The 25216-nt window shown below is 41.1% G+C and overlaps 1 protein-coding gene across 4 annotated transcripts in view; it reads left to right on the forward strand.

Moving 5' to 3' along the window:
• LOC145447751 (WD repeat-containing protein on Y chromosome-like) overlaps positions 1-25216 on the forward strand; it is a 29146-nt gene that overhangs the window by 3778 nt on the left and 152 nt on the right. The window contains exons 4-32 of one of the 4 annotated variants that reach the window (XM_080326010.1): positions 1207-1353; positions 5160-5228; positions 5303-5337; positions 6644-6821; positions 7228-7330; positions 7391-7478; positions 7709-7827; positions 7879-7952; positions 8396-8556; positions 9467-9534; positions 9603-9748; positions 10463-10609; positions 12049-12156; positions 12379-12517; positions 12877-12959; positions 13579-13649; positions 13718-13875; positions 14225-14355; positions 15440-15554; positions 15613-15682; positions 15878-16037; positions 16571-16786; positions 17290-17387; positions 20129-20307; positions 21287-21387; positions 21463-21591; positions 21913-22086; positions 23012-23113; positions 25039-25184. In XM_080326010.1, coding sequence (XP_080182136.1) covers positions 1207-1353; positions 5160-5228; positions 5303-5337; positions 6644-6821; positions 7228-7330; positions 7391-7478; positions 7709-7827; positions 7879-7952; positions 8396-8556; positions 9467-9534; positions 9603-9748; positions 10463-10609; positions 12049-12156; positions 12379-12517; positions 12877-12959; positions 13579-13649; positions 13718-13875; positions 14225-14355; positions 15440-15554; positions 15613-15682; positions 15878-16037; positions 16571-16786; positions 17290-17387; positions 20129-20307; positions 21287-21387; positions 21463-21591; positions 21913-22086; positions 23012-23113; positions 25039-25184 — 3515 coding nt within the window. Of the gene's footprint in view, positions 1-1206; positions 1354-5158; positions 5229-5302; positions 5338-6643; positions 6822-7227; positions 7331-7390; positions 7479-7708; positions 7828-7878; positions 7953-8395; positions 8557-9466; positions 9535-9602; positions 9749-10462; positions 10610-12048; positions 12157-12378; positions 12518-12876; positions 12960-13578; positions 13650-13717; positions 13876-14224; positions 14356-15439; positions 15555-15612; positions 15683-15877; positions 16038-16570; positions 16787-17289; positions 17388-20128; positions 20308-21286; positions 21388-21462; positions 21592-21892; positions 22087-23011; positions 23114-25038; positions 25185-25216 lie in introns of those variants that run through there. The other 3 variants (XM_080326013.1, XM_080326011.1, XM_080326012.1) reach the window with 3 other exon arrangements.

The raw sequence follows: 25216 nt of genomic DNA on the forward strand, positions 1-25216 counted from the left end.
GAGAAGAAAGTTTGTATTTATTATATACAAATAAAATTTCAAAATTTTCTGTTCACCCCATGAAAGTGTTAGGCTGTCTATAGAAACGATGTTCACCAAATTTGGTTCAATTCCAACCAATGGAAGCGGAGTTATTGCCGTCGAAAAATTTGGATTTGAATAAAATAGTATTTACGGTGAGCACAACTATAATAAATAAACAAAGAATCGGTCACCGTAAATACTATTTTATTCAAATCCAAATTTTTCGACGGCAATAACTCCGCTTCCACGGCTCGGAATTGAACCAAATTTGGTGAGCATCGTTTCTATAGACAGCCTAACACTTTCATGGGGGGAACAGAAAATTTTCAAATTTTTTATTATTTATTTTTATATAAGCAAGGAGACTTTTATAATTAATTACGATAAGCTTGAGGCACGATCACTCTGTCGCGTAAAACTTGTGTCTCAATCAACGTACGAATTTAGATTACTCTCTGAGTCAACAGTTTTACGATGACAAACTGCAGTCTTGAGAATATCGTAAAGATAGCTGGGTCCTCTTCTAACCATTCGTTTTACATTCCTATTTAGAGGTACAGTTTAGGCCTGCTTTAGAAGTTGACCCGCGTAAGCGCTGTGTTGCGGAAGCCTTGAACAACAGTGGGCCGTGCTTTTAGCTAGCAGTTCATGAATCGTATAATGTCAAAATTAAATAATACATTCGCATTGAAATTCTACTAGGTACTGACTTGGCGAGTGTCAGCCGAAAATATTCGGGCTCACTTCATGGAAGTTTTGTACCTTCAAGAAGCTCTTCAAATAACCATAATATAATATCAGCTTGGTGGAAAATGACCATTGTTGTCAAAACACCACAAATAAAAATACAATTAAGGGTAGCATACCATATTATTTACATTTCTACTAGAATACCATCGGTAACCCGGAGTCCTAGACAAAACTTTATCGTCTATCGCGGCAAGCCTAAAATTTTCATTACTAGCCTGTACAATACCGTGACTTTTCCACAGGCAAACCTAAATAGCATCGTGCGTCATCAGGATTACACCGACGTAACAGGCGTACAGCATGCATGTGCTACACAGACTGCAAGGAATCTAATTTAGCATGCCCCCACCTATATGTTTAGTGTTAACTTAAGCATTCCAAATCATTGGCGTTACCAGTGAGGATAAGCATCCGTATTGGCGTGTTCTGCAGGAAGCAGATGCCGACGGAGGTGGAGGCTTAGATATGGACGAGTTTAGAGAAGCGATGAAGCGATCAATGGGCGCAGAAGTCGATGACAAGGAGCTGGAAATCATTTTCATGAAAGTAGACACGAATTGCGACGGCACAGTCGATTGGGTGAGTGCTTGTTTGATGATATTTAAACGTCACCGGAACAGGTCACACATGGTCACGGTTTTTCATAGTGTTCGGGATTCTGTCTGTATATTTTTGACGCACAAAAATACATAGATCATTATGTGTATGCTATTCCGGGTGCAGTATCCATAGTCGGCAGGCCATTTAATTAGACTATTGCCGGTAATCTAATTTTAATCTGATTTTGATATGTTTATATGATCTAGTTTCAATTCTAATTTAATTTATGATTTTCCTGAAAATTTCTAGTTGTCCTATGTCCATGTCCATTTTCCATATCTATGATGGCATAGTGTCCTATACTGATAGTATCGACTATCGTGAGTTCACCGAGCCTGTGACCATAGTGTCCTATATGGTGTCGACACAAGCAAATCGCACGGTTCAATGAAATTGTATCACGTCACGATTTCCATTTGGCTACAGGCAATTTGACGGTTATTTTTGACCGGCTTGCCGAGCAATAAATTTGTTGAATCGGGTATCAATCGAAAGCTGACTCTGCCCTGATTACGAAAATATAAATTTTATTCCACTCATGGCCCTGGAACTCCCACAATCAGCCCCAAATTATTCATTGTTAGGTAGATTGGCAGTGTGACGCAACAATACTGTCTGGCGGAACGAGAGAATAACTCAAGAGCAAGGATGCGGCCGAGCGGCGAGAGTGGGATCAGCTGACGTCCTGGCAATAGCTATGTGCAATCGCGTCGCAGAGAAACGCTGCGCTGTTGATACTTTTTCTATTTGCTTCGGTACTAGCGAGCACGCCTTACCAGCCTTTCCTTGACTTTTAAGGGTAGAACTGGGTCCACAGAATGTATTAGGGCCCTACCAATTTTTGCGCATTATCCTTCAACTGATAGAGATATTTAGGCTACGTCTAAGTAGTCTACATTGGATATGTCACATTATTATGATATCGATTGCCTTAGCCCGCTTGTTGCGTAGGGCTCCAGAGACGCGTGGCGCTGTTGATACTTTCTATAGGCGCTTCGCTAAAAGCGAGCACACATTACCAGCCTTTCCTTGATTTGTACTTGTACTTTGGACTAGTAATGTAAAAAGTAGTTGTGTATAATCAGTCTGCATCACTCATTCACTCAAGACAGCAAATTTAGATAATGTAAATATATGATATTGTAGTAATACAACTACAGTGTTGAGTTTTTATTCTAGTCCCCATTAGCACCATGCCGGTGACCTTGACACCAAATTCCGAGAAGGCGAAAAAGTGCAAACTCTGTTGGGCTGAATGGACATTCAGTTATTCACAGATGCGAAAAAATAATGAAAATCCGTTTTACTGCATTAGGAATATAAATACAGGCTACAGAAGGAATATAATTCAAATATCTGTGATACCACTGTATTACCTTTGACGCAAAAGGTCCCCGGCATTCAAAAAAACTGTTTGGTGATTGAAAAATGATAAAGCAAATTCCAACGTCAACGTTTATAGTGATATCAGATATATTCCAGTGAAAAACAAGATGTATGGATTTGGTGGTAACATTGGAGTCATTTGGCAGGTATGGCCCGCAAGCTTTCTAATAACGGATCGAATCCGGACCGCGATACCAGTTTAATTTGACACCCCTGCTGTTAAACTTTATTCAACAATCAACATTTGACCTGCTGCATTCGCGGACCAAGTCCTACCCTTATGGATAAAATAAAAGCTTGTAATGTATGCCCATGCTCAATGCTCATTGCTCACACTTAACCATAAAAGCGACTATAGTATAGAAAGCATCGACACCCGCCATCAACAGCGCAACTTGCCTCTGGGGACTGTCACTACAAGCGGGCTAATACAATTTTAATGTATACTTATAGCTATACCGAGACGGAAGGATCTCTATAAGTTGAAGAATATTGCAGGAAAATTCGTAGGTCCCAAATACATTCTGTGGACCCAGTTCTACCTTTACAGATCAAGGAAAGGCTGGTAATGTGTGCTAGCTTTTAGCGAAGCGCCTATCGAAAGTATCAACAGCGCCACGCATCTCAAGAGCCCTACACAACAAGCGGGCTACGGTAATCGATATCATAATAATCTGACATATCCAATGTAGACTACTTAGACGTAACCTACATATCTCCATCAGCTGAAAGATATTGCGCGAAAATTGGTAGGGACCAAATACATTCTGCGGACCAAGTTCTACCCTTACAAATCAAGGAAAACGCTGGTAATGTGTGCTCGCTTTTAGCGAAGCGCCTATAGAAAGTATCAACAGCGCCACGCGTCTCTGGAGCCCTACACGCAACAAGCGGGCTAAGGCAATCGATATCATAATAATGTGACATATCCAATGTAGACTACTTAGACGTAGCCTAAATATCTCTATCAGTTGAAAGATAATGCGCGGAAATTGGTAGGGCCCTAATACATTCTGTGGACCCAGTTCTACCCTTAAAAGTCAAGGAAAGGCTGATAAGGCGTGCTCGCTTGTACCGAAGCAAATAGAAAAAGTATCAACAGCGCAGCGTTTCTCTGCGACGCGATTGCACATAGCCGGGACGTCAGCTGATCCCACTCTCGCCGCTCGGCCGCATCCTTGCTCTTGAGTTATTCTCTCGTCTCGCCAGACAGCATTGTTGCGTCACACTGCCAATCTACCTAACAATGAATAATTTGGGGCTGATTGTGGGGGCTCCAGGGCCATGAGTGGAATAAAATTTATATTTTCGTAATCAGTGCAGAGTCAGCTTTCGATTGATACCCAATTCAACAAATTTATTGCTCGGCAAGCCGGTCAAAAATAACCGTCAAATTGCCTGTAGCCAAATGGAAATTGTGACGTGATACAATTTCATTGAACCGTGCGATTTGCTTGTGTCGACACCATATAGGACACTATGCTGTGACTATCGCATACTACTGCTTAGATCACGTACCGGGCGTATCGACAAGGAGTTGTTTCACGTGATGCTCACGTGCCTAGTCACGTGCCGTATTGAGCGAGTGTGCCTACAGCGTGTGGAGCGAGTGTGGCTTCAGCGTGTAGAGCGAATTTTTTTTTGTTTACATCTACAACATCGAGCAGCGAAAGACTGCGTCTTCAGATATCCAAATTATGATTGTAAAATATCTGTGTTTCTTCTATATGGGTATTGCATGCAATGTATATTGTATGTATAGCTTTGCTGCGTTACGAGAATACCAAGGTTGATTACTACGAACTTAATATCGCCACTGTAAAACGTATGTTCCACAATCTACATTCGTACCGGCAGACGTTGACAACTATAGAGATAACTCTACTCGTCTAGTTCGACTAATTACGGCGAAAAGCCGTATATCTCATTCTAATGGAATTTGTGAAATATTTCTACGCTATAATTTTAATTCTAATCTAATTTCTAGTTTTCCTGAAGATGCTACAGGAGAACTGATCAGTGCGAAACGAGCCACGACATTTGCTATTCCCATGCTTATAAGAATTAACTATATGATTTGATGAAGTGAACTTCATTCAATGTCCAAATTTTCGCTAATCGAGCAATTCTAATTCTAGTCTAATTTGGAACAAACTGTGTAGACATAATTCCAATCTAATTTGCGAGCTGTATAGTGCGAAACGACTCAAGTTGGCTGTACCGAGATGTGCCATTCTTATGTTTAGAACAGGGGTGGCCATCCTGCGGCCGTAGAAGGAGATTTGCGCCCCATACAGAAATAGCAACTTGAAACCGCAGGCCATTACCATTAACCCGTTTTTCATCCAGATGCCTGATAGTCCCTTCCACTTTTTCTAGTGAAACATTCTTATGTTCAGGATGAATATCTGTCGTACATGTTGATGGAGTATCAAGAGAAAGACACCATGACAAGCGTGATTAAACAGGTGGGATGTGTGGGAATTCGAGACCTCTCGATTGGCCTGATTTTGTAGCCTGTACAGAATTGTTTTCTTTCCAGGTTCCGTTTGCGGACAAAATGACTGAGATGAAATCGTAAGGAACCATATATTTTCATAGTCTACCGTATATATCAGAAGAGCGACTTTCCAGACATTGACAACTAGAGCATTGTAGTGTAGATATCTAAATAGACTAATTACAGCGAAATGCCGGCAATCAAACTCTGCCCCAATTTGTGAAATTCTAATTCTGACCTAATTTCGGAAATCTTTCTATGCTCTAATTTTATTTCTAATCGAATTTCTGGCTTTACGAAACTGTTACTGGAGAACTGTATTGTGCAAAACGAGCCAGGCTTTCTGTATAGACATTCGACGTTGTCATGCGTATGAGGATGAAGTTTGATTTGATATGAACAAAGCCTGAATAAATTTCCAAGTTTTCACGAATTCAGTAATTCAAATTCTAATCTAATATGGAAACAACTGTGTAGCTGGAAAATGCTGTTTAGCTAAAATTCTAATTCCAGTCTAACTTGGCAATGCATGTGTAGCTGTAATTCTAATCCTGATCTAGCAAATCACATTATTAGTTCTGTTACGTAGGTGTGTCATTAGTAGAGGTCGACCGGTATTGAGTTTTGCAGGCCGATACCGATTATCGACTCACTAACCGATATCATAGGCCGATATTAATATGGAAGGAGCAGAAAACCATTTCGCCAAAATATTATGCATCAGGCAAGATGGCACTTGTATATGCCACAGAAACCTGAACAACTATAGATAACTAACCTCCGTAGGTTAGTTATCTATAGAACAACAAACGAGAAAACTATAATCAAAAAGAATTATTGCTTAATTGTGCACATTCATTGAGATTTGGGATAACCCCAGAAGCAAAACGTGATACAGAATTGCAGATCAGTCCAGTAGAGGTAGATTTTATTGCAGGAAGCATAGTTTCTCTGCATGCCGACCCTGGTAAACTCGTCCTGCAAGGGTAAATCTGTCACTTATCGCCCTTTGCGTTGTCGATTTCTTGAGATTGAACACATGGAGCATTGAATTTGCAATATTTTAGAATTTTATTTTTATATAGAAAATATCGGCCGCGATATCGGCCTTCATGTAGGCCGATATCGATAAACGGGAAAGTTCCAAATATCAGCCTCGATAATCGGTCGACCTGTAGTCATTAGCAGATCGTGTGTGTAGATCGTGTATGGCTGTATTGAGTGTACACTTGTACAGCATGTGCTGCTGGGATGTGTAGAATGAAGATTTGCCTTATTAACTTACTGGTATCAGTGCAGTTGTACCTAGCCATCCCCGTCGCAGCATTCAGGGTATCGCGAGGCTGCGGTCTAAATAACGCTTGCATCTGAGCCTTTGAACAGGTGCCACCGGGATAGCGTGGTGCGTATAGCTTTCTTGCAGCATCTGACCAATCGTCGCGGAAACATGAACGTAGAATACGATAATCCGGGCGGAAGGTTTTTGTCGCTGAGCAAAGAAGGGCAACTCGGCGTGTACGCGTACCATGATTGCGAATTGGAGTTTCAACGGGCGATCACGGTATGTCGGGGCTTGTAATTCTAATTACGTAACACGGTTACTCGTGTAGCAGAGATATGATGTAAGTATTGGGATTCAATTACTACGGGAATCACTGTCAAGTACGTTTCTTGTCTGCTCCGACAAAACTAGAGAACCTCGTTATTTATTGGAATTATTTTGTAGACGTTGTTTATGGCATTCACAGTGTTTTTCGAATACAGTGGTTATTTACACCAGGCCGATTTTCTTTAATTCGATTCCGTATCCGATAACTTGTAGCGCGGCCTACTTATAGGCTTTTTAAGAATTTTTCAATCTATACTCAGAATTGCTTCGCGGGCCGGATGAAATTGTCTCGTGGGCCAGATGCGGCCCCCGGTCGGTATTTTTGACACCCCTGCTCTACAACAAATATCATTTTCAGGTCGATTCTGGCAAAGAATCATTCGTCGGGCCGTGGCTCACAGACCTGGTGCCGTTGGCTAACGTCGGGATGGTGGCGATCAGTTCGACGGAGCGCGAAATAAGTTGGAAGTGATTGCAGATAATTTTTCGGGTGGAATTACTCGACATTGTGTTTTTGGCAGCTTTCTACGACATGATGAGCAACACCAAGTTTCAAAAACAGTTCCAAGTTACCGGGTTCCGGGACACCGTACTCTCAATGGACTTTTGGTATGGTTTAGCTACATTTTACTTTCGTTCATTTGGTCTCAGCTGACTGTGGGATGAATTACACTCAATCAATAGATCAATGTGGACTATCGGCTACTGAATTTTTAACTGCGATTAAAAATCAATCTCGACAATATTGCAGATCCCTGCTATAAACCTATACTTAGAACAGCTGGAGCAGGATTCGCATAACTTAGAAGTATCAGAGTTATGATATTGTATTGATACAGGTTTGACAACGACAACCCTAATGTATGCACACTTGTGGCGGGGGACGCCACGGGGAGCGTATCGGTAATCCAATTTGAAGACGCTTTGAACGGTCTATTCGGTGGCTTCCCAATGAAAGGTTTGCACGCACGTAAATCTTGGTCTCTGTGCCAACTTCATGCAATTTCAGGTGCCGTCAAAAAGATTTCTTTCACCAACTTGGTGGACCGCAAAGTCCAAGGAGTTTTCGCGACTACTTTTGAGGTATCTACGGAACAGCGATGAATTTTACGCACGTGAAAGTATAGTCAAAACCTATTTGAGTACTCCGAAAAAGTATAAGTACTTCGTTCCTCACCGCCTCTGCTTATAATACTTAAGTTTGGACCGGAGAATTTAACATGAACTAATTAGATTAGGAGGTCTTGGCCCTAACACAAACAACTTATTAAATATGGTTCGATGAAATACGGCCTTTTTAGAGCTTCTTGCAGGTACCGAACTCCAATACACTATTTAATTAATATGCAATGTCCGTTCCAATTCTCTACTAGTTGCTGACGATTACCCCTGACGAGTGTCAGCCGAAAATGTTCTGGTTTTTATTTCAATATGAATATACTATTCAGCTGTATAAGGCTGTTTTACTATCTGCTCACCAGACAAGCGATTATTGCGATGTGATGTTTATTGCAATGCGCCTTTAGGATGTGCATTCCAACTGGGTCAACCGGGTCCGTTACTATACTCTGGCGCAAGGATCCGAATGTTTCATTTCGTGCAGTTCAAGCGACAATGACTCCATGTACTTGGGATATCTCAGAAGCGTAACGTACGGACAGCACTGGTCGGGTTACAGCAGAGCAAGGTAATAACGTAATGTCGTTTCTCGGCTGTGATCGACTATTATGGACTCGATTGCAAGTTATTATATAAAGCAAGTACAGATAAGTATCGAAGTACTTGGAACTTCATGATAATACAGTTGACTCCTCTTACTTCAGACACTGAATAAACCGGACAATTATAGTGAAATAAAGTTGACCCATCCATATAGGGTTCCCATATTTTGGAATCGAGAAAGGCGGACACTTTTTCAAAATTTTCTAACCGGAGAAAAACTTTGGAAAAATGGTAAATTTTTTCCACTTCGTGGTCAAAAAAGGGTCAACTTTCCTGCTCAGCTCCCGAAATAACCGCCGGAGCGTAACTTCAGTGCTGATTTACTGTATATCAGTCGAATTTGCCCTACATTTCTCAACAAAGAGGACATTTAGGTGTCCTCGGAGGACATTTTCAAAAACCTGAAAAAGGAGGGCGAATCCTCCTAAAGAAGGACGTATGGTAACCCTACCTATCCATGAACAATCTACAATAGACTCATCGAATGCCGTGTCAGCCTTATAGTCGCTTTCACTTCGGCACAGTTGCGTCCGTCTTGTAGAACGGAATGTTTTGTGGAGAAGCCTACTTTTATCAAATCAAAAATATAGCATTTCAGCCCTTGAAGAATTACCGTGCAATTTTAACCCTACATGTGATCTTTACCCAGTATTATAGTAAATAGTATGTAGTCGTTCGTTAATCGTTTGGTGTCGAAATACAATGCTGCGTACAATACAGCTAACCTGATAGCATAACACTTGTGCGTTTTGTGCGATCATTGACGAATACTGCAGTATAACGCTGCTGCAATTCAACGCAAAATAACAGCATTTTAATGCGTTGTCTGCATTTACGCTACCTTTACCTACCTGTTAACTACTCTTATTTCTAAGAGGATCCTACTTCAAAGTCCGGAAAGGCATCCTCACTTTTGATTATTGCAACGAATGGAATGTTATCGGTAAGTATATTGTGACATCTTACCGAATTACAAGTTCGTAATCGCTTACCAATACATTTATATCACAGTGACTGGGGGTTTCGATGGTATCGTACGTACATGGAGTCCATACAGTAGCAAGCCTGGCTCTTTAGTGAAGGGACATAGGTCACCGGTAGAGCATGTGCTTATTATATCGTCTGCTGGACAAGTCGTCACTATTGGAAGAGACCGGGTGAGCGCTAATGACCATTCTGTATGTGGAGATGGTCACTAACGAAGTACTTATACCTTTGTTCGATGTATTCAAGTAGGTTTTGCCTGCATGCGCTAACTACACAAGTGGTAATGCTTTGAAGAGTCTGCCGATGTAGTTTCGAGATAAGTTTATACCCAGAATTATGTTGCGGTTATAAATCCTGCGTCCCTACGTGAAAGCCTCTTTGGATTAATTGTTGCGTTTGATTTATACCGTGATGTAACTTTGAGGCAGGTTCTGGTTTGGTCAGGGATATCTAGAACTTAGCAATTTCTAGTTGGTTGACCGTAAAATTTGAAATTTGTTTTTTCATTTTTTTGTAATAAATTCGAAATTTTCAGACTCCTGTGCGTCCACATCTACCAGTTGGAGTCGAGCCAAATTGGGTGTGCAGTGCTTTTTTTTATGCAACCTAGCAATGTAATGGATGAATCCCCTGGAATCCGAAAAGAAGTTTTTAACAACCCTAACTTATACTTGAGTACTTTTCAGAGCTTTGATTTTCTACATTCACTTGATATAGTTTTGACGTGTCTTTGAAATTGCTACATCTACTTTTAGTTTTGCCACCCTCTCTGCTTGATAATCTTACAGTTTGATTATTACGCGCTAATCCTTGTTGAACTGTTAGCAAAAATACCCTTTTGAAAATTGAGACCATCAGATTCCATTTCGTTCTGTCTGTGTTAGAATATTCGCGTCATCGACCTCCGCGATCATCTCACGACTCAAGTTTTCGGTCCGCGGGACGTCATAAGATGCGTGCCGATTTCGCAACCCATACAAGCGACGTTTTATCACGCGAAGACGAAGTTGCTCTGGATCGCGTCCATTCAGGTTAGAGTCGTTGCGATTTTTACAGTATTCAGATACGTAGACACTATTGGAGGTACAGAACTTCAATGTGCAATTGAATAATATATTCATTCATATTGACATAATATTTTCGGCTGACATTCTTCAGGTATAATCGTCAGCAACTAGTATATAGAGCAGAGTAAGCTTTTCTGAGCGGCCCGCACAAAAGTTACTTGAAATTCAAAACATAAAACCTACTTTTGAATGTTGATGCGTGCACTAAAACCACAGACTCTATAAACTGAACCGGAAATTCGTTTACTTTCAAGCCCTGTACAATGATATGCCGCGATTGCGCAGCCTACGTACCTCTCATGCGTAATCCAGATTCAAAATAAAGCCAATGTAGTAAAGGGTGCCGCAACACAAACAATTAAAGTCACAGTCACAGTCACTCTTTCCGTATAGTTTAGTTCAAACCTTCTGTGTTGCCATTGTCACATACGCATTACACGATCTGTGCTTCAATTTGTTACCGCTTCCAAATCCATAATTCGTAAAACAATCAAGTCAATTAGTGCTCGTGATTGCAGCAGACAATGCTATTCCACCAAAGCCACACAGCAGTGTACTGTACATTGCTCGGAAGTCATTGACAAAGACTTTTGTATTATCCCAAATTCGTTTTGATGTTTTAATAGAAAAACGTGGACAGGGATTCAAAGAGAGTTTAAAATTTATCATGTTTAACATTGTTTCGGATTATCATTTTTTTTATTAATTAACCGTCACTTTTTCATTACCTAATATCAACACATTCGCTGGGCATCATTTATCAACAATGTGCTCAATATGGCAAAAAAAGTTGAGTTGACCCGCAAACGTATTTTCTGCTTCTCATTTGGCCCGCGGAGAAGAATAATTGCCCACCCCTGATATAGAGAATTGGAAATAACTTTGTAAATTGACATCCGTGATTGGTCATAACTATAGAGAAATTATTTTCCGACTTGCCAAGAAAATTCAAACATTTGTCCACATTGTTCAATGTTTGTGAACTTCTCATTTTACGTTCTGGGTCTTTTAGCTTACTTTACATAGTTCTAAATGGTACATTGTCTATTTATTTTGAATCATAAACTATCAAGCGAAATAATCTGGTTGATTTAAGGCGTTGCGATCTCGACTATTTTCGACTTTTCGTGCCATATTGCGTGATTCTAATACAATGACTTCTTTATAGCTAAAGAATTTTGTCGAAAAAGGGTTTTTATGTGAAAAAGTGCTCAAATTATCAATTTTAGGTCAAACAATCAATCTCCTCAGTCATAACTCATAATTTATGATACGACTGTTGATATATAAAGTTATTTTCAAATCTCTACTAGTTGCTGACGATTGTTCCTGAAAATATTCGGATTTATTTCAATACGAATATATTATTCGCTTCCATAATTTGTATGAGTGTCTGCTTTCAGCTGGGGGTATTTCACGGCCGTCATGACGGGGCGAAGGACGACCAATCGAACGCAAGGTCGCATGACGGACCAGTAACCTCTGTACTGTACAACCACCTTTTCAATCAGGTGCGCGTTTTTTATTGCGAGGTTTAAATGATATGGATCGAAATGCTTGTGCTGAATATCCCGGTTATTCTAGCCTCTAATCACTACAAAGTCAAGCACATCGCGTAGTTTTATGGTCGAACTTATCTAGTTAAATGACAGTGATGCATCGATACTGAGCATATTTGTACGTTAGTGTCTTTATCAAAGCAATATAGAGTTCCAATGAATGTTATCTTGTAGGTCGTGACTGGAGGCCAGGATTCCATCGTTTCCGTCTGGGATTTGAACACGGGAGCGAAAGCAATTCAGTTTTACACCGTGAAAGGGGTCGAGCTAACCGCCATGACTTTCGACCCGACAGGCCGGCGATTGATTACGGGTAAGCTGTCTAAAGTAGAGGTTCAGGTTTAACCAATCTAATTTGTGCAATGTTTCTACGCTCTTATTCTCTCTTATTCTCTCATTTGGTCTTCATGGAAATGCTACCGGAGAACTGTATAATACGAAACGAGCAAAGCTTGCTGTATTGACATTCGCCATTCTCGTGCGTATTAGAATGAACTTGGTTTTGATATGAATTGAACTTGATTTCTGTTGTATTTCTTTGTAATTCGTGATTTCATTCAATTTCCAAGCTTTTGCGAATTAAGTTATTCTAATTCTAATCTAATTTGGAAAAGCTGAAAGCTTTCTAGTTGTCTAACTTTACCGTGTTGCGTTACTATAATATTATTTTAGGCTCGCGAAATGGCGCCGTCAAAATATGGAATTTCAACAACGGGGCTTGCTTGAAGACGCTGGAGGAAGAAACTCTGCACGAGGTAGCTGATGGGCTTGTAAAATACCTCTGTGAAGAGTCATAAATTAGTCACATTATGGAGTAGGCCTACATATATTCCAGACTTAACACAAAAGGTAACTGCCAACGAATAGGACGCCATATAATTTTGTCCTTGAAGTTTTTTGCGGTATACACCGGCCTCGTGATATACATACTCATGATATCTGCAATTGTGCATGCATTTATGCACATTGCACATACGACGCGAGTGCATTATGTGTATATGCCGCTGGGCAAGGAAGGTGAAAATATATGTATAGGTTCTCACAGGGATATATATCCCTAGGTTCTCAGTGTTGCACAACCCCTCTATGCTATTCTATGCTGAGTGCAAAGCGGGGGAGTCATGGATACCGTAGTGTGACTAATCAGGTCTTTAGTGTGACCCTACGACGCACCCATCAAGAAGCCGGACGCTCCACCATTTCGCCATCCTTCCCCTGCTCAGAGCTGGGTGCAATTAGACAATATGACAGAAATATTTGTAGATATCGTTGTATGTCTCCGATAAGGAAGTCTGTATATAAGTTATTTTTAACAACCCTAATGCGTATACGCTACGCACTGCATGATAAGCCGGAGTCATCTTACATTGACAGGTTACTGGAATTGTTTGCTTGAAACAGAAGATCATAGTGGCCGGTTGGAGCAAGGTACCCACCGTTTACTTGTAAGTAAAACCTGTCATCCCCGATTATGTCATCAGCCAGCGTTAACCAACTCGTTCTCCGATTTAAGGGACTCAAAGGACGACGAAAATGAATCCAGAAACTGGGCCAAGGTCCACAAAGAGGATATTCTATGCCTGGCGCAGTATTTCCAATCCGCGCATGGCACAGCGATCGTAGCATCAGGCTCTTATGACGGAGATATCTTCATTTGGTCCGTTGATACAGGTAGGCTATGCATATGTGGGAGCGGCCATTTTTTTTAACCAAGTGAAGTGTGTATAATAGGGCTGTTGAAAAATAACCTACCAGTATTCTTTAAATTTTACTGGCTACTTGATGAAATTGGTAAGTAAGTACCGGTACCTAAACAAAAAACGCTGGACATCAATTTTGTACAATACCATAGTTAGGCACGATTAACCCCACATAAACAACCAGATTCAAAGAAACTATATTCACTCAATACACAATTGAAATATATAACCATATTCAAAAGAACCCTGACATTCGTCAGCAAGTAGTGTAGAATTGGAAACAACATTGCATATCAACTCAGTCAAAATTCATTTCTCAGGACACGTACTTTGTCGGCTAAACAGATTGGAAGCGTTTTCCCCGTTGAGTATCGAAGGCCACAAACTAGCCCCGACTCTACGAAGAAGGGCGAATTCACGGAACTCCAGAAGAAGCGTCTGCGAGCAGACGGTAGGTAATTGAAATGGAGTTGGCCTATGTTGGCAAAACTGCGTGGCCCGTCCATTCCATTCCCTGTGAAAATACATATATCTTTGCCGTATGGTAGCCGATGTGCCCACGTAGTAACGTGGGGGCTTAAGTTGGAATTTTCTATACTGCGGGTGGTTATTTGTTTCAGATAGAATATAGATATTTCCAATTCTCTTCTAGTTGTTAAGGATTAGGCCTAACTATCGAGTGTCGGACGAAATTATTCGATATTATTTCAATATGAATACATTAATCAATTGCATATTGAAGTCATGTATCCCCCAAGAGGTGACGTTACCTCTAATTTTCCGAGGCTCACACACCATCCCTATAGTTGTTGGATTGATAGAACTGGTACTTGATCGTTTCGACATCCTCGTATATCTGACCATTACAGCGAGCGCACTGTGTCGCACTGCCTGCAATAACTATAATTTGCATATAAGTTGAAACATGACTTCACGTGTTGCCTCATGTTGTCGCTTGGCCCTTTATATTATCTTACTGCGCATGTACATTGTACAAGTGCATTCCTCCTTTTTACATTGCCTAGGCCTAAGTTGGTGTCTGATTTTAAAGACTACTCCAAGTCGTTTCGACATCTTCCTATGCTTTCCTTGTACTGGAATCTTGCAGTGTATTGATCTGATAAAATCATGGTTAATAAACTGGACTGAACTATAAGTCATTGTATGTACCGGTCGTTTAATCGCAATCCATACTGTACAATTATGCAATTATTAGTGAGTTTTATACTCAAATAAATGATTAAGCTGTAAATAAAACAACGAAAGACTAAACTGAAACTTGCACTTGTCACTACCTTCAACTCCAGTGAGTTGACACAAAAGTCTTTGTCAGCATGAACACAAGTCATGGCTCATACCGTCACGCATGATCATTATGGCGGTCAAGTGTTGAAAGAGATGCCATAACCATACACATACATTGTATGTCAAGTGAACGCGGTCTCTTTTATAAAAGATTATAAACTGTATGTTATATGTAAGGTAATATCACTTTAAATTATCGCATAACGTGCAAACTTTCCCTTAATTCTTAGGGGACATCGACTGTCGAACTTCTAAACATCAACTCAAACACTCTCCGAAGACACGCGGTCACATCTCCCGGCGTAAAACTTCCTAGGGTCAGATCACCGGCAGGTAGAAGTCCCGGTAAGTTTCCCTTTGAATCAGGTAATCGCGATTGTTATTTAGCATACTGTTCTGTTAGATTTCGAGGACGGAGTGAGTTCAGCGGTCAAAAATCTGCTCAGGCTGAGGACACCGTCACCACCACCGAGGTATATTGGTATGCAGAAGTTGAATGAGATAATAACTAAGTGAACGCTTAGCATGGTAACAAATACCAAATAATCTTCAAAATGACTTAGAATCGAATCACCAAAGTATTCGATTTTGCCCACAGACCTTCATAAATATCTACGATATAGATATATAATATGTTCTCTTTTCCGTTCCGGCAACGTTTCGCGAAGAACCATGAAATCTCTACGATGGAAAGACGAAAGCATAATTCACCCTTCCGCGAGTTCCCGTTCCGAAATGACGAGAGAGGAAAAGACGAGGCATCAGGTCAATGTAGTGACTGGGGCGGACCCGAAGAATTACTGGGAGGCGGACGTGTCAGTCGATAAGGTAAGAATTTTAGAGGGAGTGTTACAAATGCTTTTATCGATGCCTGAGCCGGTAGTCAATAGTTTCATGGTACCAGAGTTGGGAAACCACAAAATTTCCAGATTTTTCAAATTAGCTTAGTATTATAGCTACACAATTTTTTTCAAATTAGACTAGAATTAGAACTACTGAATCCACTAAAGAAATGCAACAAAAATCAAGTTCAGTACATATCACATCAAAGTCTATTCTTATAAGCTTTTTAGGAATACCAGAAATTTAATTTGAATTAGAAAATTAGGGCATAGAAACATTTCACAAATGAGATTCGAATTAGATTACCGGCATTTTGCTATAATCAGTCCAGTCAACTATAGAATTGTCTAGTTTCTCAAGTCCGCAAGGTTACCTACATCGAATGAGTTCAAAGTAGCAAGGAATTTAAAATAACGATTACGAAATAACGAAAACGAAAATTTCGGAATTCATTAAAATAGTATATTTCTTCTAATGAGACGTATATGACTCAATTCTAAGAAAATCGTAAATTTCAGGTTCTGTTTCTTCAAAATCGCCCGCACGAGCCCCAGACGGCCACGCTTTTGGCGGCCGGCCAAATGGGTTGGGTTTACGCGTGGTCGGTACACCCGCAGGGAGGGCTATTGGGGCAGTTTGTGGGCACTCAGAAAGACGGCGACACCGTGTTTTCGATGGCGACCGACAGTAAAAACAGTGTACTTATCACTGGAGACTCAACGGGATATATCAAGGTGATGCGTAAGACATGGTATATTTGAATAATAAAGTGATATTGGAATAAACCCTAATATTTTCGGCTGACACTCGTCGGGGGTGATCGTCAGCAACTTGTGTCGAGTGTCAGCCGAAATAATCTTCTTTTTTACAATATGAATATATTTTTCAATTGTATCTTGACGTTCTGGCATGTTTGCTTAGGAAAAGTATCGCAGTTGAAGTAATTATCCAAACGTTACACGCAGTGTGACATATACAGTTAAAACCAGAGGTGGTAATTGCAAGCATCACTGGTACTCAGGTAGAAGAAGAAGTAACCACTTTGGGAAGTAGTGCTAGTAAGCAAAGCCTACTAGAAGTACTTCGAAAAGTAAAGAACTTTATTATCGACTACCTTTGGTTAAAACAGGTGACGATATAAGGTCCTAGTCGAAATTCGGCTCCATTTTTTCTTAGCTGTGCCCATGCTGGCAACACCGTATGATAATTCTCCTATATCTTTTGAACGTAATGTCAGGTATGGGACATCGATAGATACTGTATCGATAAACGTCGGAAAGATCAACTGAAGCATTTGGGCCCTTCTCACTTCGCGAGAGACCTAGAGGAACAAAAGTGAGTCTAAGATTTTCTCCGATATATGCTATATCAGCAGGGTTCGGGAACCTTTTTCGTCAAAAGAGCCATATTGGTCCTATATCTTCAATTGTACTTCCTAAAGATCCATATTCAAATAAAAGTTACTGCAATAATATTGATAAATAAGATAAAAGTTAGGTGCCTAATAAAAATCTTATCAGACATCCATATCATATAACATAGGCGCCGAACGCTAATTTTCCTTAGGCATACGAGTTCGATGACGTCATGATCCAACGGAATTGATAATTAGGGATAATATAGCATCAATTCATGAGAGTTAAGTGCCTGCATAAATGCCGATTATGCATTATCGTCCTGTTAACAAACTTGCGCGTATGATAAGCTTGTCAACGAGTCCGGAAGTGCTGTCAATTAGCGAGTTCCTGATCGCTAGCGAACAATTAAATACGCCGCTTATCAACGCGTATTACGTAACCTCGGCGACGATTTGCGCAAGGCAAAATGTCAGAGTTGTTATGGAATCTGTTCTATAATGGCACGGACTTCAGGTTGTTCAAACCTTTCTCGTCTTTTACAACTCAAGCCTTGACAGTTGACACACATCTTCTGATGGTTATGTTTAGGTATTAGCGGAATTCACTTACGCATGCACGGCGCACTCACAATCGCACCGTCTGCGGACATTCGATGTTATTCAGGTCAGCGATGTCGCTCTTTAATTACAATCGCTAACCAACAAACACCTAACGGCATTGTCACCAAGCCATCGAGAGATTGGAACTAACGCATAGTAGGCTCGAGAGATGGGAGCCAACGCATGCTCGTTGCTCGTGCTCGGCTATAGACGTGATAGTTGGCCAGCGGTGATATCTTTCGTACCAGGCCTGTTGCAGATGCGATTGTGTAGGCAAGCGATAATATCGTGCGCGCCAATGCAGATGCGATAGTGCAGGCAGCGATGGCACCGGGCCTACTGCTGATGTGATTTCATGCTCAAGCAAGTGAAACTAGGTTTGTCGGAGACGCGATAAAGCAGGCAAGCGTCCCAAACGATGATTGCCGAGCGCACGGCAATCAATGACACAATTACGCGATCATCTCAGCGGGAAATCGCGACGCGTTACATTGTGCACAGACAAATCTCGTTAATTGGCAACGCGCTTGTAGCTAATTGGCCGCGCGCAACGGGTTACCTCACTCACATAAGCGGTAGCAGGTAATGTCGTAAACGGAAATACATTACGATTCGTTCTAAATAACCACTGAGCTATATAAACACAATCGGGGTTTATGCCGATTCATGCCAAACCGAATTCTAGGCATGCCGCATGCCTAAAAAAATGTCTAGGCATGCCTGGCATGCCTTGCATGCCCAGGTTCGGCGCCTATGTCATATAATCAAAAGGGCCATATATAACTAGCGAGCCTTAGTTTCCCGACCCCTGGGCGAGGTTTGCTGATGCGAATTGGAGATGTCAACTCACGCTAAATCAATGTATACTGTAATACCAAATGTACCCCATTATACATATAATACATTACTATAGAACTTAGTGCTTTGCAGCCGATATGCACGATGTACACTAGGGTGCGCACGGCCGCGGGGGAAACATTGTACTAGAAATGAATGGTTTATATCCTGCGTGTGAAACTCTTGATTCTGTCGACCTAATTTCAGCAATCAGCCTCCGTAATGGTCCAATATATTTGGCAGCCGGTACGCACTACACAGTACTCATGTATTAAGCAGTATAGTAAAACCGATCTTGCAAGATCTTACAATTTGACAGACAGATGAAACTGAAGATCTTTTTTTATTTGACACTCAGTTTATGCAGCTTGGAGACAGTGGTGCCCCTACGATTGGAGAGGGGGAGACACACGGGAGAGGGGGGATATAAGTATGTCATCGTAGCTCCCCTTTCGCATATATTATCACTAACATAATATTATAGTGCGCCATATAGGACGGGATTGCGTGATGTGTATATGACAGTGACACGATAACACGGCTTTGAGGCAGGCTTAAATGTCGAATTGCGCTAGCTCCTGCTGGGCCTTTTATCATACATTGTCAAAATATAAAAGAAGTGTCCCCGGTAAATATAGCTCTATTCTTCATGTTGAAGAGATATGCCATGTGGTGTAGATTAATAGAACAACGATACTACTTCTGCAGGCTAAACAGATCGCACTAATCTGTAAAGCTATCGGCTGACATTAGTAATTAGCCAGCACACAACGTCAAGTTTAGAGCCGGGCGCTGGATTACGTTAAGTAAACTAAGTAGGCTACCTCTACCGCCTACAGAGACTTGATGATTATCGGGATATGGGACTTTTCTAACGAATGCAGAGATTTGGTGATTGGCCCATCCATACGACGGATTTCCACGTTTATTCGCTATAATACTTAAAAAGGCGGTTAAACCAAAGGGGGGGGGGGGCTGGGTGACTGTACGCCTCTCTCACCCCAAAAGCCACCACTGCTTGGCGGGGTGCATGAGTCAGAGCGTCCACTTTGAAAGGTACACTTTGAAGTGCACAGTGTTAAACAGTGTTAGAAGAACAAACCCATTCAAACATGAATTTTACACGGGACAAGAAGATGATCATATTGAATATTAATTGCAAATCAGCGACGAGAGTTCTGCTGTATGAGTTGGGGATGTGTCTTTACCTTCGGCGAACCCCGGTTAGGAACCAATGCTCTAGCAAAATGATAACTCCTTTACCGTTTTCCTTCTACCAAAGGGTGTTATCCGCCCGACGAATGATGAAACTCAACATCATTCCTCCGACTCTCGTGTTCTACGTGCGAGCTCACATCGGCTCGATAACAGACATCACGATCATCTCGCGCAAGAAGCTTTTCCTGACTTCGTGCGGAGACGGCGCAGTCAGACTGTGGACCATGACGGGGTTGTACATTGGTGCGTATTGATTTAGAATGATTTCACGCGATTGCGATTACGATTACTTCTGAATCACGCGATTACGATTACGAGTGCAGCAAAATCACCAAGCAGACATGGATAACTAGATAATTCTAGTTGCCTCAGATCAATTTGAGCGAAAAGGTAATCTAATTCTAATCTAACTTGTGAAATGTTTATTAGCTCTAATTCTATTTCTAATATGACTTGTGAAAGGTTTCTACTCTCTGATTTTAGTTTCATCTAAGTTATGGTTTTCCTGAAAATTCTGCTGAGAAACGAGCCAAGCTTGCTGTACAGACATTTGGCATGCGCACGCTTACGATAATGAAGTCTGATTTGATATGAACTCAACTTCATTCAATTTTCAAGTTTTCGCAAATTTAGTAATTCTAATTATAATCTAATTTGGAAAGGGCCGGTCATACTTTAATCTGTGTAACTTGGAGTCGACCTTCATCAAAATACATCATCCCTAGCTTTGTCTACAAAAGCTTTGTGTGCCATCTTAAAATAGTGCATTGAACGCTCTCCTATTTGAGATTTCATTTCATGCTGGTGACGTCATATTTTGTGTTACGATTGTTGATATACAATGTTCTTTCCAATTTCTTCTAGTTTCCGACGATTACCCCTGACGAGTGTCAGCCGAAAGTATTCGGGATCATTTCAATATTAATATGCTATTCGATAGTATATTGAAGTTCTGTACCTCCAAGACGCTCTTTAAAGAACATTGTTGATTGTTTATCAACTCAATTCTCTACTGCTGACAATTGCCCCCGATGACGTGTGTTAGCAGAAAATATTCGAGTTTATTTCAATATGAATCCATCATTCAATTGTATATTGAAAGTATGTACCTCCAGGAAGCTCCAATATATTAATTTTGAAAGAGCCCTCAGATGTAGTAGTCAGCAACTAGTAGAGAATTCAAAAGAACATTATCCATCAACAATCATATCACGACATTCAGGTACATTCGGCCAGAAGCAGCCTTGGAACGTGAGACACATTCCCTCGACCAATAAGGGCCCGGTCGACGTGCGAAGAGTGGCGTCAGAAAACACATTGCGAGTAAGTCGATTAGAATATCTTCTGCCAACCGTGAAGTCATTCTCAACCAAATCTTTTTCGATCTCAATGATTCAGATCATGCGCACCGGTCACAGCCCTTGGAAGCTGGCAAAAAATATACTGAATTTCGTAACTCTTGCCGCTAAAGGCGCTCCAATTGACAGCGATAGCATAAAAGGAGTTGACGTGGAAAAGGTCCAAACGGTAAGATCATTATTAAGGATTAACGATTAGGACTGTTGGGCACAATGAATCGAGTAGCCGAATCCGAATTGAGGATTAATTCTATTGATTCGTGTCGAGTATAGTAAGAAATGATTCTTTCCTTGCGACTAATAGTAAATTTATCAACGAAAATTGTCGCTTCGATACTAATTTTCACTGTGGAGGCCTTGAAACCTCGATTGGTCGTAACGCGGCATACAAAACACGTAGTACAAAGCCACGCGCGTTAGTGGAAATGATATGCTTTGTAGTGTAATCACACCAACTTGTCTTCTGGAAGTTAACGAAGATTTTGCCAAGATGTACCGCGATGCGATTGCTGCGAGTCTCGTGAGGACAGACGACGAGATAGAGAAGAACTATCAGCAATGCCTGGAAAGTTTGAAAACGAGCGACGTGTTGGGGAAAAGCTACAAGCGGAAACATCGGCACAGAGTGCTACCAAAAATCGAAGTCAAAACGCATCTTAGCAATGTGAGAATCCTTCAAATTATGCTACCACGATGTTGTTTGTCGATTATGCGTAACTATGATTGACAGAGCTGTAATGAATCGAGTCATGACTCGACTCGAGTCACGATTTTCTGATGACTCGAGTCATTTTCTCAAAATACGGAAATGACTCGACTCGACTTAAGCCAATCTGTGTCTTGACTCGACTTGGACTCGAGTCATTGCGCATGACTTGAACCAAGTCATATGACTCGAGACTCAGACGACCGATATTTCATTGTAATTTCGAAGGATTGTAAAGTAACCACGCTATTGGGATTTTGTCTATTGGTACTGATACTTGAAGATGCGGCCGAAGTCTGAGAAAAGTGAGGGAAATTAGTATATTATAAATGCGAACCATTCGATGTCATCAACCATAGTTACAAATAGTAGGTTTAACAAGACTTTAACTGGAAACTGAGCTTGAGCAGTCAACACGATGACTTGGACTCGCACTCGAGTCATAATACCATAACTCGGACTCGACTCGCTGACTTGGACTCGGTGGTGAATTGAAAATGACTCGACTTGGCTCTAGTCAAAACTGTAAATGAGAGATTGACTTGTGACTCGAGGCCTTGTGACTTGATTGCAACCCTGGTTATTGATCGAAGCTTCCCGTTAGAAGGCTAGAAGCACAGCGGATTAGGCATACCCGCATACGTGGTGATTGGTGATACGATTGTTGATGTACCTGTACAATATGTTCTTTTCAATTCTCAATACTAGTTGCTGAGATGCTGACGATTACCCGTGACTGGTTATTGCAATATGAATATACCATTCACTTGTACACTGAAGTTCTGTACCTCCGAGAGTCTCTTCAGTAAATTGTATCAAATTGAATATGAAACTCGCGCGTATTTTGATATCGGTAACAGTACAAATCAAATTACTTTTCTAGTATCATGTGCATTCGTCAATACCATTCTCTCCGTTGGAGGAAACATGCCCAATTGCAGTGCCGGGAATATTACAAGACAAATGGCGAATGCAGATGGAGCTGGTTAGTATCAACGCCACATACGTCGGTGACTATATTTTGAACAAGATAAGGACTGGGCATTTGTTAAACATATGCTGTCTCGGTTTCATCGATGAGTCTTTTATTTCGAGTGAATTTCATGTCAAAACAATAATCGATGTCAAAGTGCTTTTTCATACTTATGATTGTATTTGATTTATCTTCTTGTATCACCGCATTATAAAAGTTATCTGTGACTCGCTACAAATTGATTGGATATTATGGATATATAAAATATACCAAACACCATTGCCATCATCGTAATAAAATTACCAATAAAGGTACATTGCTCATTGTGCACGAAAAGTTGAGTTAGAGGCCACCACGATGCGATAAAGCCGAGTGGGACGCCATGAAAGTGACAGACTGTTGAATGAGTGGCCGCAAAACAGAATAGAGTTGATACAGAAGCAAGAAAATGCGATAGCACTGATTCAGAGGCCACGAAAGTGGTACAATGGTACACTGTTGAATGAGAGGTCACGAAACGGAATAAAGTGGATCTAGGGGTCACGAAAATGCGATAGAACCGATTCGGAGGCCTTAAGAGTGACAAATTGTTGAATGAGATGCCACAAAACGGCTAAAAATTGCCTTCGAGGCCAGGAAAATGAGATAGAACCGATCGAGAGGCCATGAAAGTGGTAGACAATTGAATGAGAGGCCACAAAACAGACACAAGATCATGTAGAAGCCACGAAAATGCGATAGAAACGATTCGGAGGCCTCAAAAGTGACAGATTGTTGAATGAGATGCCACAAAGCGGAATAAAGTGGATCTAGAGGCCACGAAAATGCGATAGAATCGATTCGGAGGCCCTAAAGTGACAAATTGTTGAATGAGATGCCACAAAACGGTTAAAAATTGCCTTCGAGGCTACGAAAATGAGATAGAACCGATCGAGAGGCCACGAAAGTGGCAGACTATTGAATGAGAGGCCACAAAACAGACACGAGATCATGTAGAGGACACGAAAATGCGATAGAATCGATTCGGAGGGCTCAAAAGTGACAGATTGTTGAATGAGATGCCACAAAACAGCTAAAAATTGCCTTCGAGGCCAGGAAAATGAGATAGAACCGATCGAGAGGCCACGAAAGGGGTAGACAATTGAATGAGAGGCCACAAAACAGACACAAGATCATGTAGAGGCCACGAAAATGCGATAGAAACGATTCGGAGGCGCCAAAAGTGACAGATTGTTGAATGAGATGACACAAAACGGCTAAAAATTGCCTTCGAGGCCAGGAAAATGATATAGGACCGATCGAGAGGCCACGAAAGTTGCAGACTATTGAATGAGAGGCCAGAAACAGACAAAAGTTAATCTAGACGCCACGAAATGCGATAGAACCGATTCGGAGGCCACGGAAGTGACAAACTATTGATTGAGATGTCACGAAACATGCAAGAAGTGGCCTTTGAAGCCACGACGATGAGATTGAGCCTATTAAGATTTGAGAGGCTACGGAAATGTAAAACTAGATGGGTAGCCTATTCCTGAATTGCGTACCTGAGATTCATTGCACATATTTTTTCAGTAGGCCTACACTTATTGTAAACAGCACTATCCAACAAGTACTGAGGGCTTCGCAGTCGTGTTGTGAAATGATGAAAATTAATCATAAACTAGGGTGATCAGACCATACGTCCTGTGTCCTCCATGTATTTTTCCTCCTTTTTCGAGTCGGAAAAATGACATTTTCTTTTAAGTCAACCTACTGAAATCAGCTGTATAAATTTTAAAATCACCCGTTTTGTCGTACGCTATAGTAACTTCTGCAGCCTGTGAAAGTGTCTGCCTTTCCGGATCTCAAAATATGGTAACCAAAAATAAACTGATACTGAAGTTCTGTACCTCCAAGAGTCTTGAATTCACCGCTGACTTTACATATCATGATTTCAGGCGTCCGAGCAAGAGAAAGTACGCGCGTACCGGTACACGTTGAAGGGTCAGAAGATACCCAGTTTAACGAGACGCAAAGTTCCCAGAGGCCAGGATAGGTGGGGCAAGGCCGGCGCAAAGGTCGTGAAAATAGTAAAGATTTTGGGGCGAGTCCACCATCAAGCAGGCCCGAGCTCGC

This window comes from Botryllus schlosseri, chromosome 10, assembly GCF_051294905.1.
Source record: "Botryllus schlosseri isolate E-star chromosome 10, Bs_hap1, whole genome shotgun sequence".
Taxonomy (NCBI): domain Eukaryota; kingdom Metazoa; phylum Chordata; class Ascidiacea; order Stolidobranchia; family Styelidae; genus Botryllus; species Botryllus schlosseri.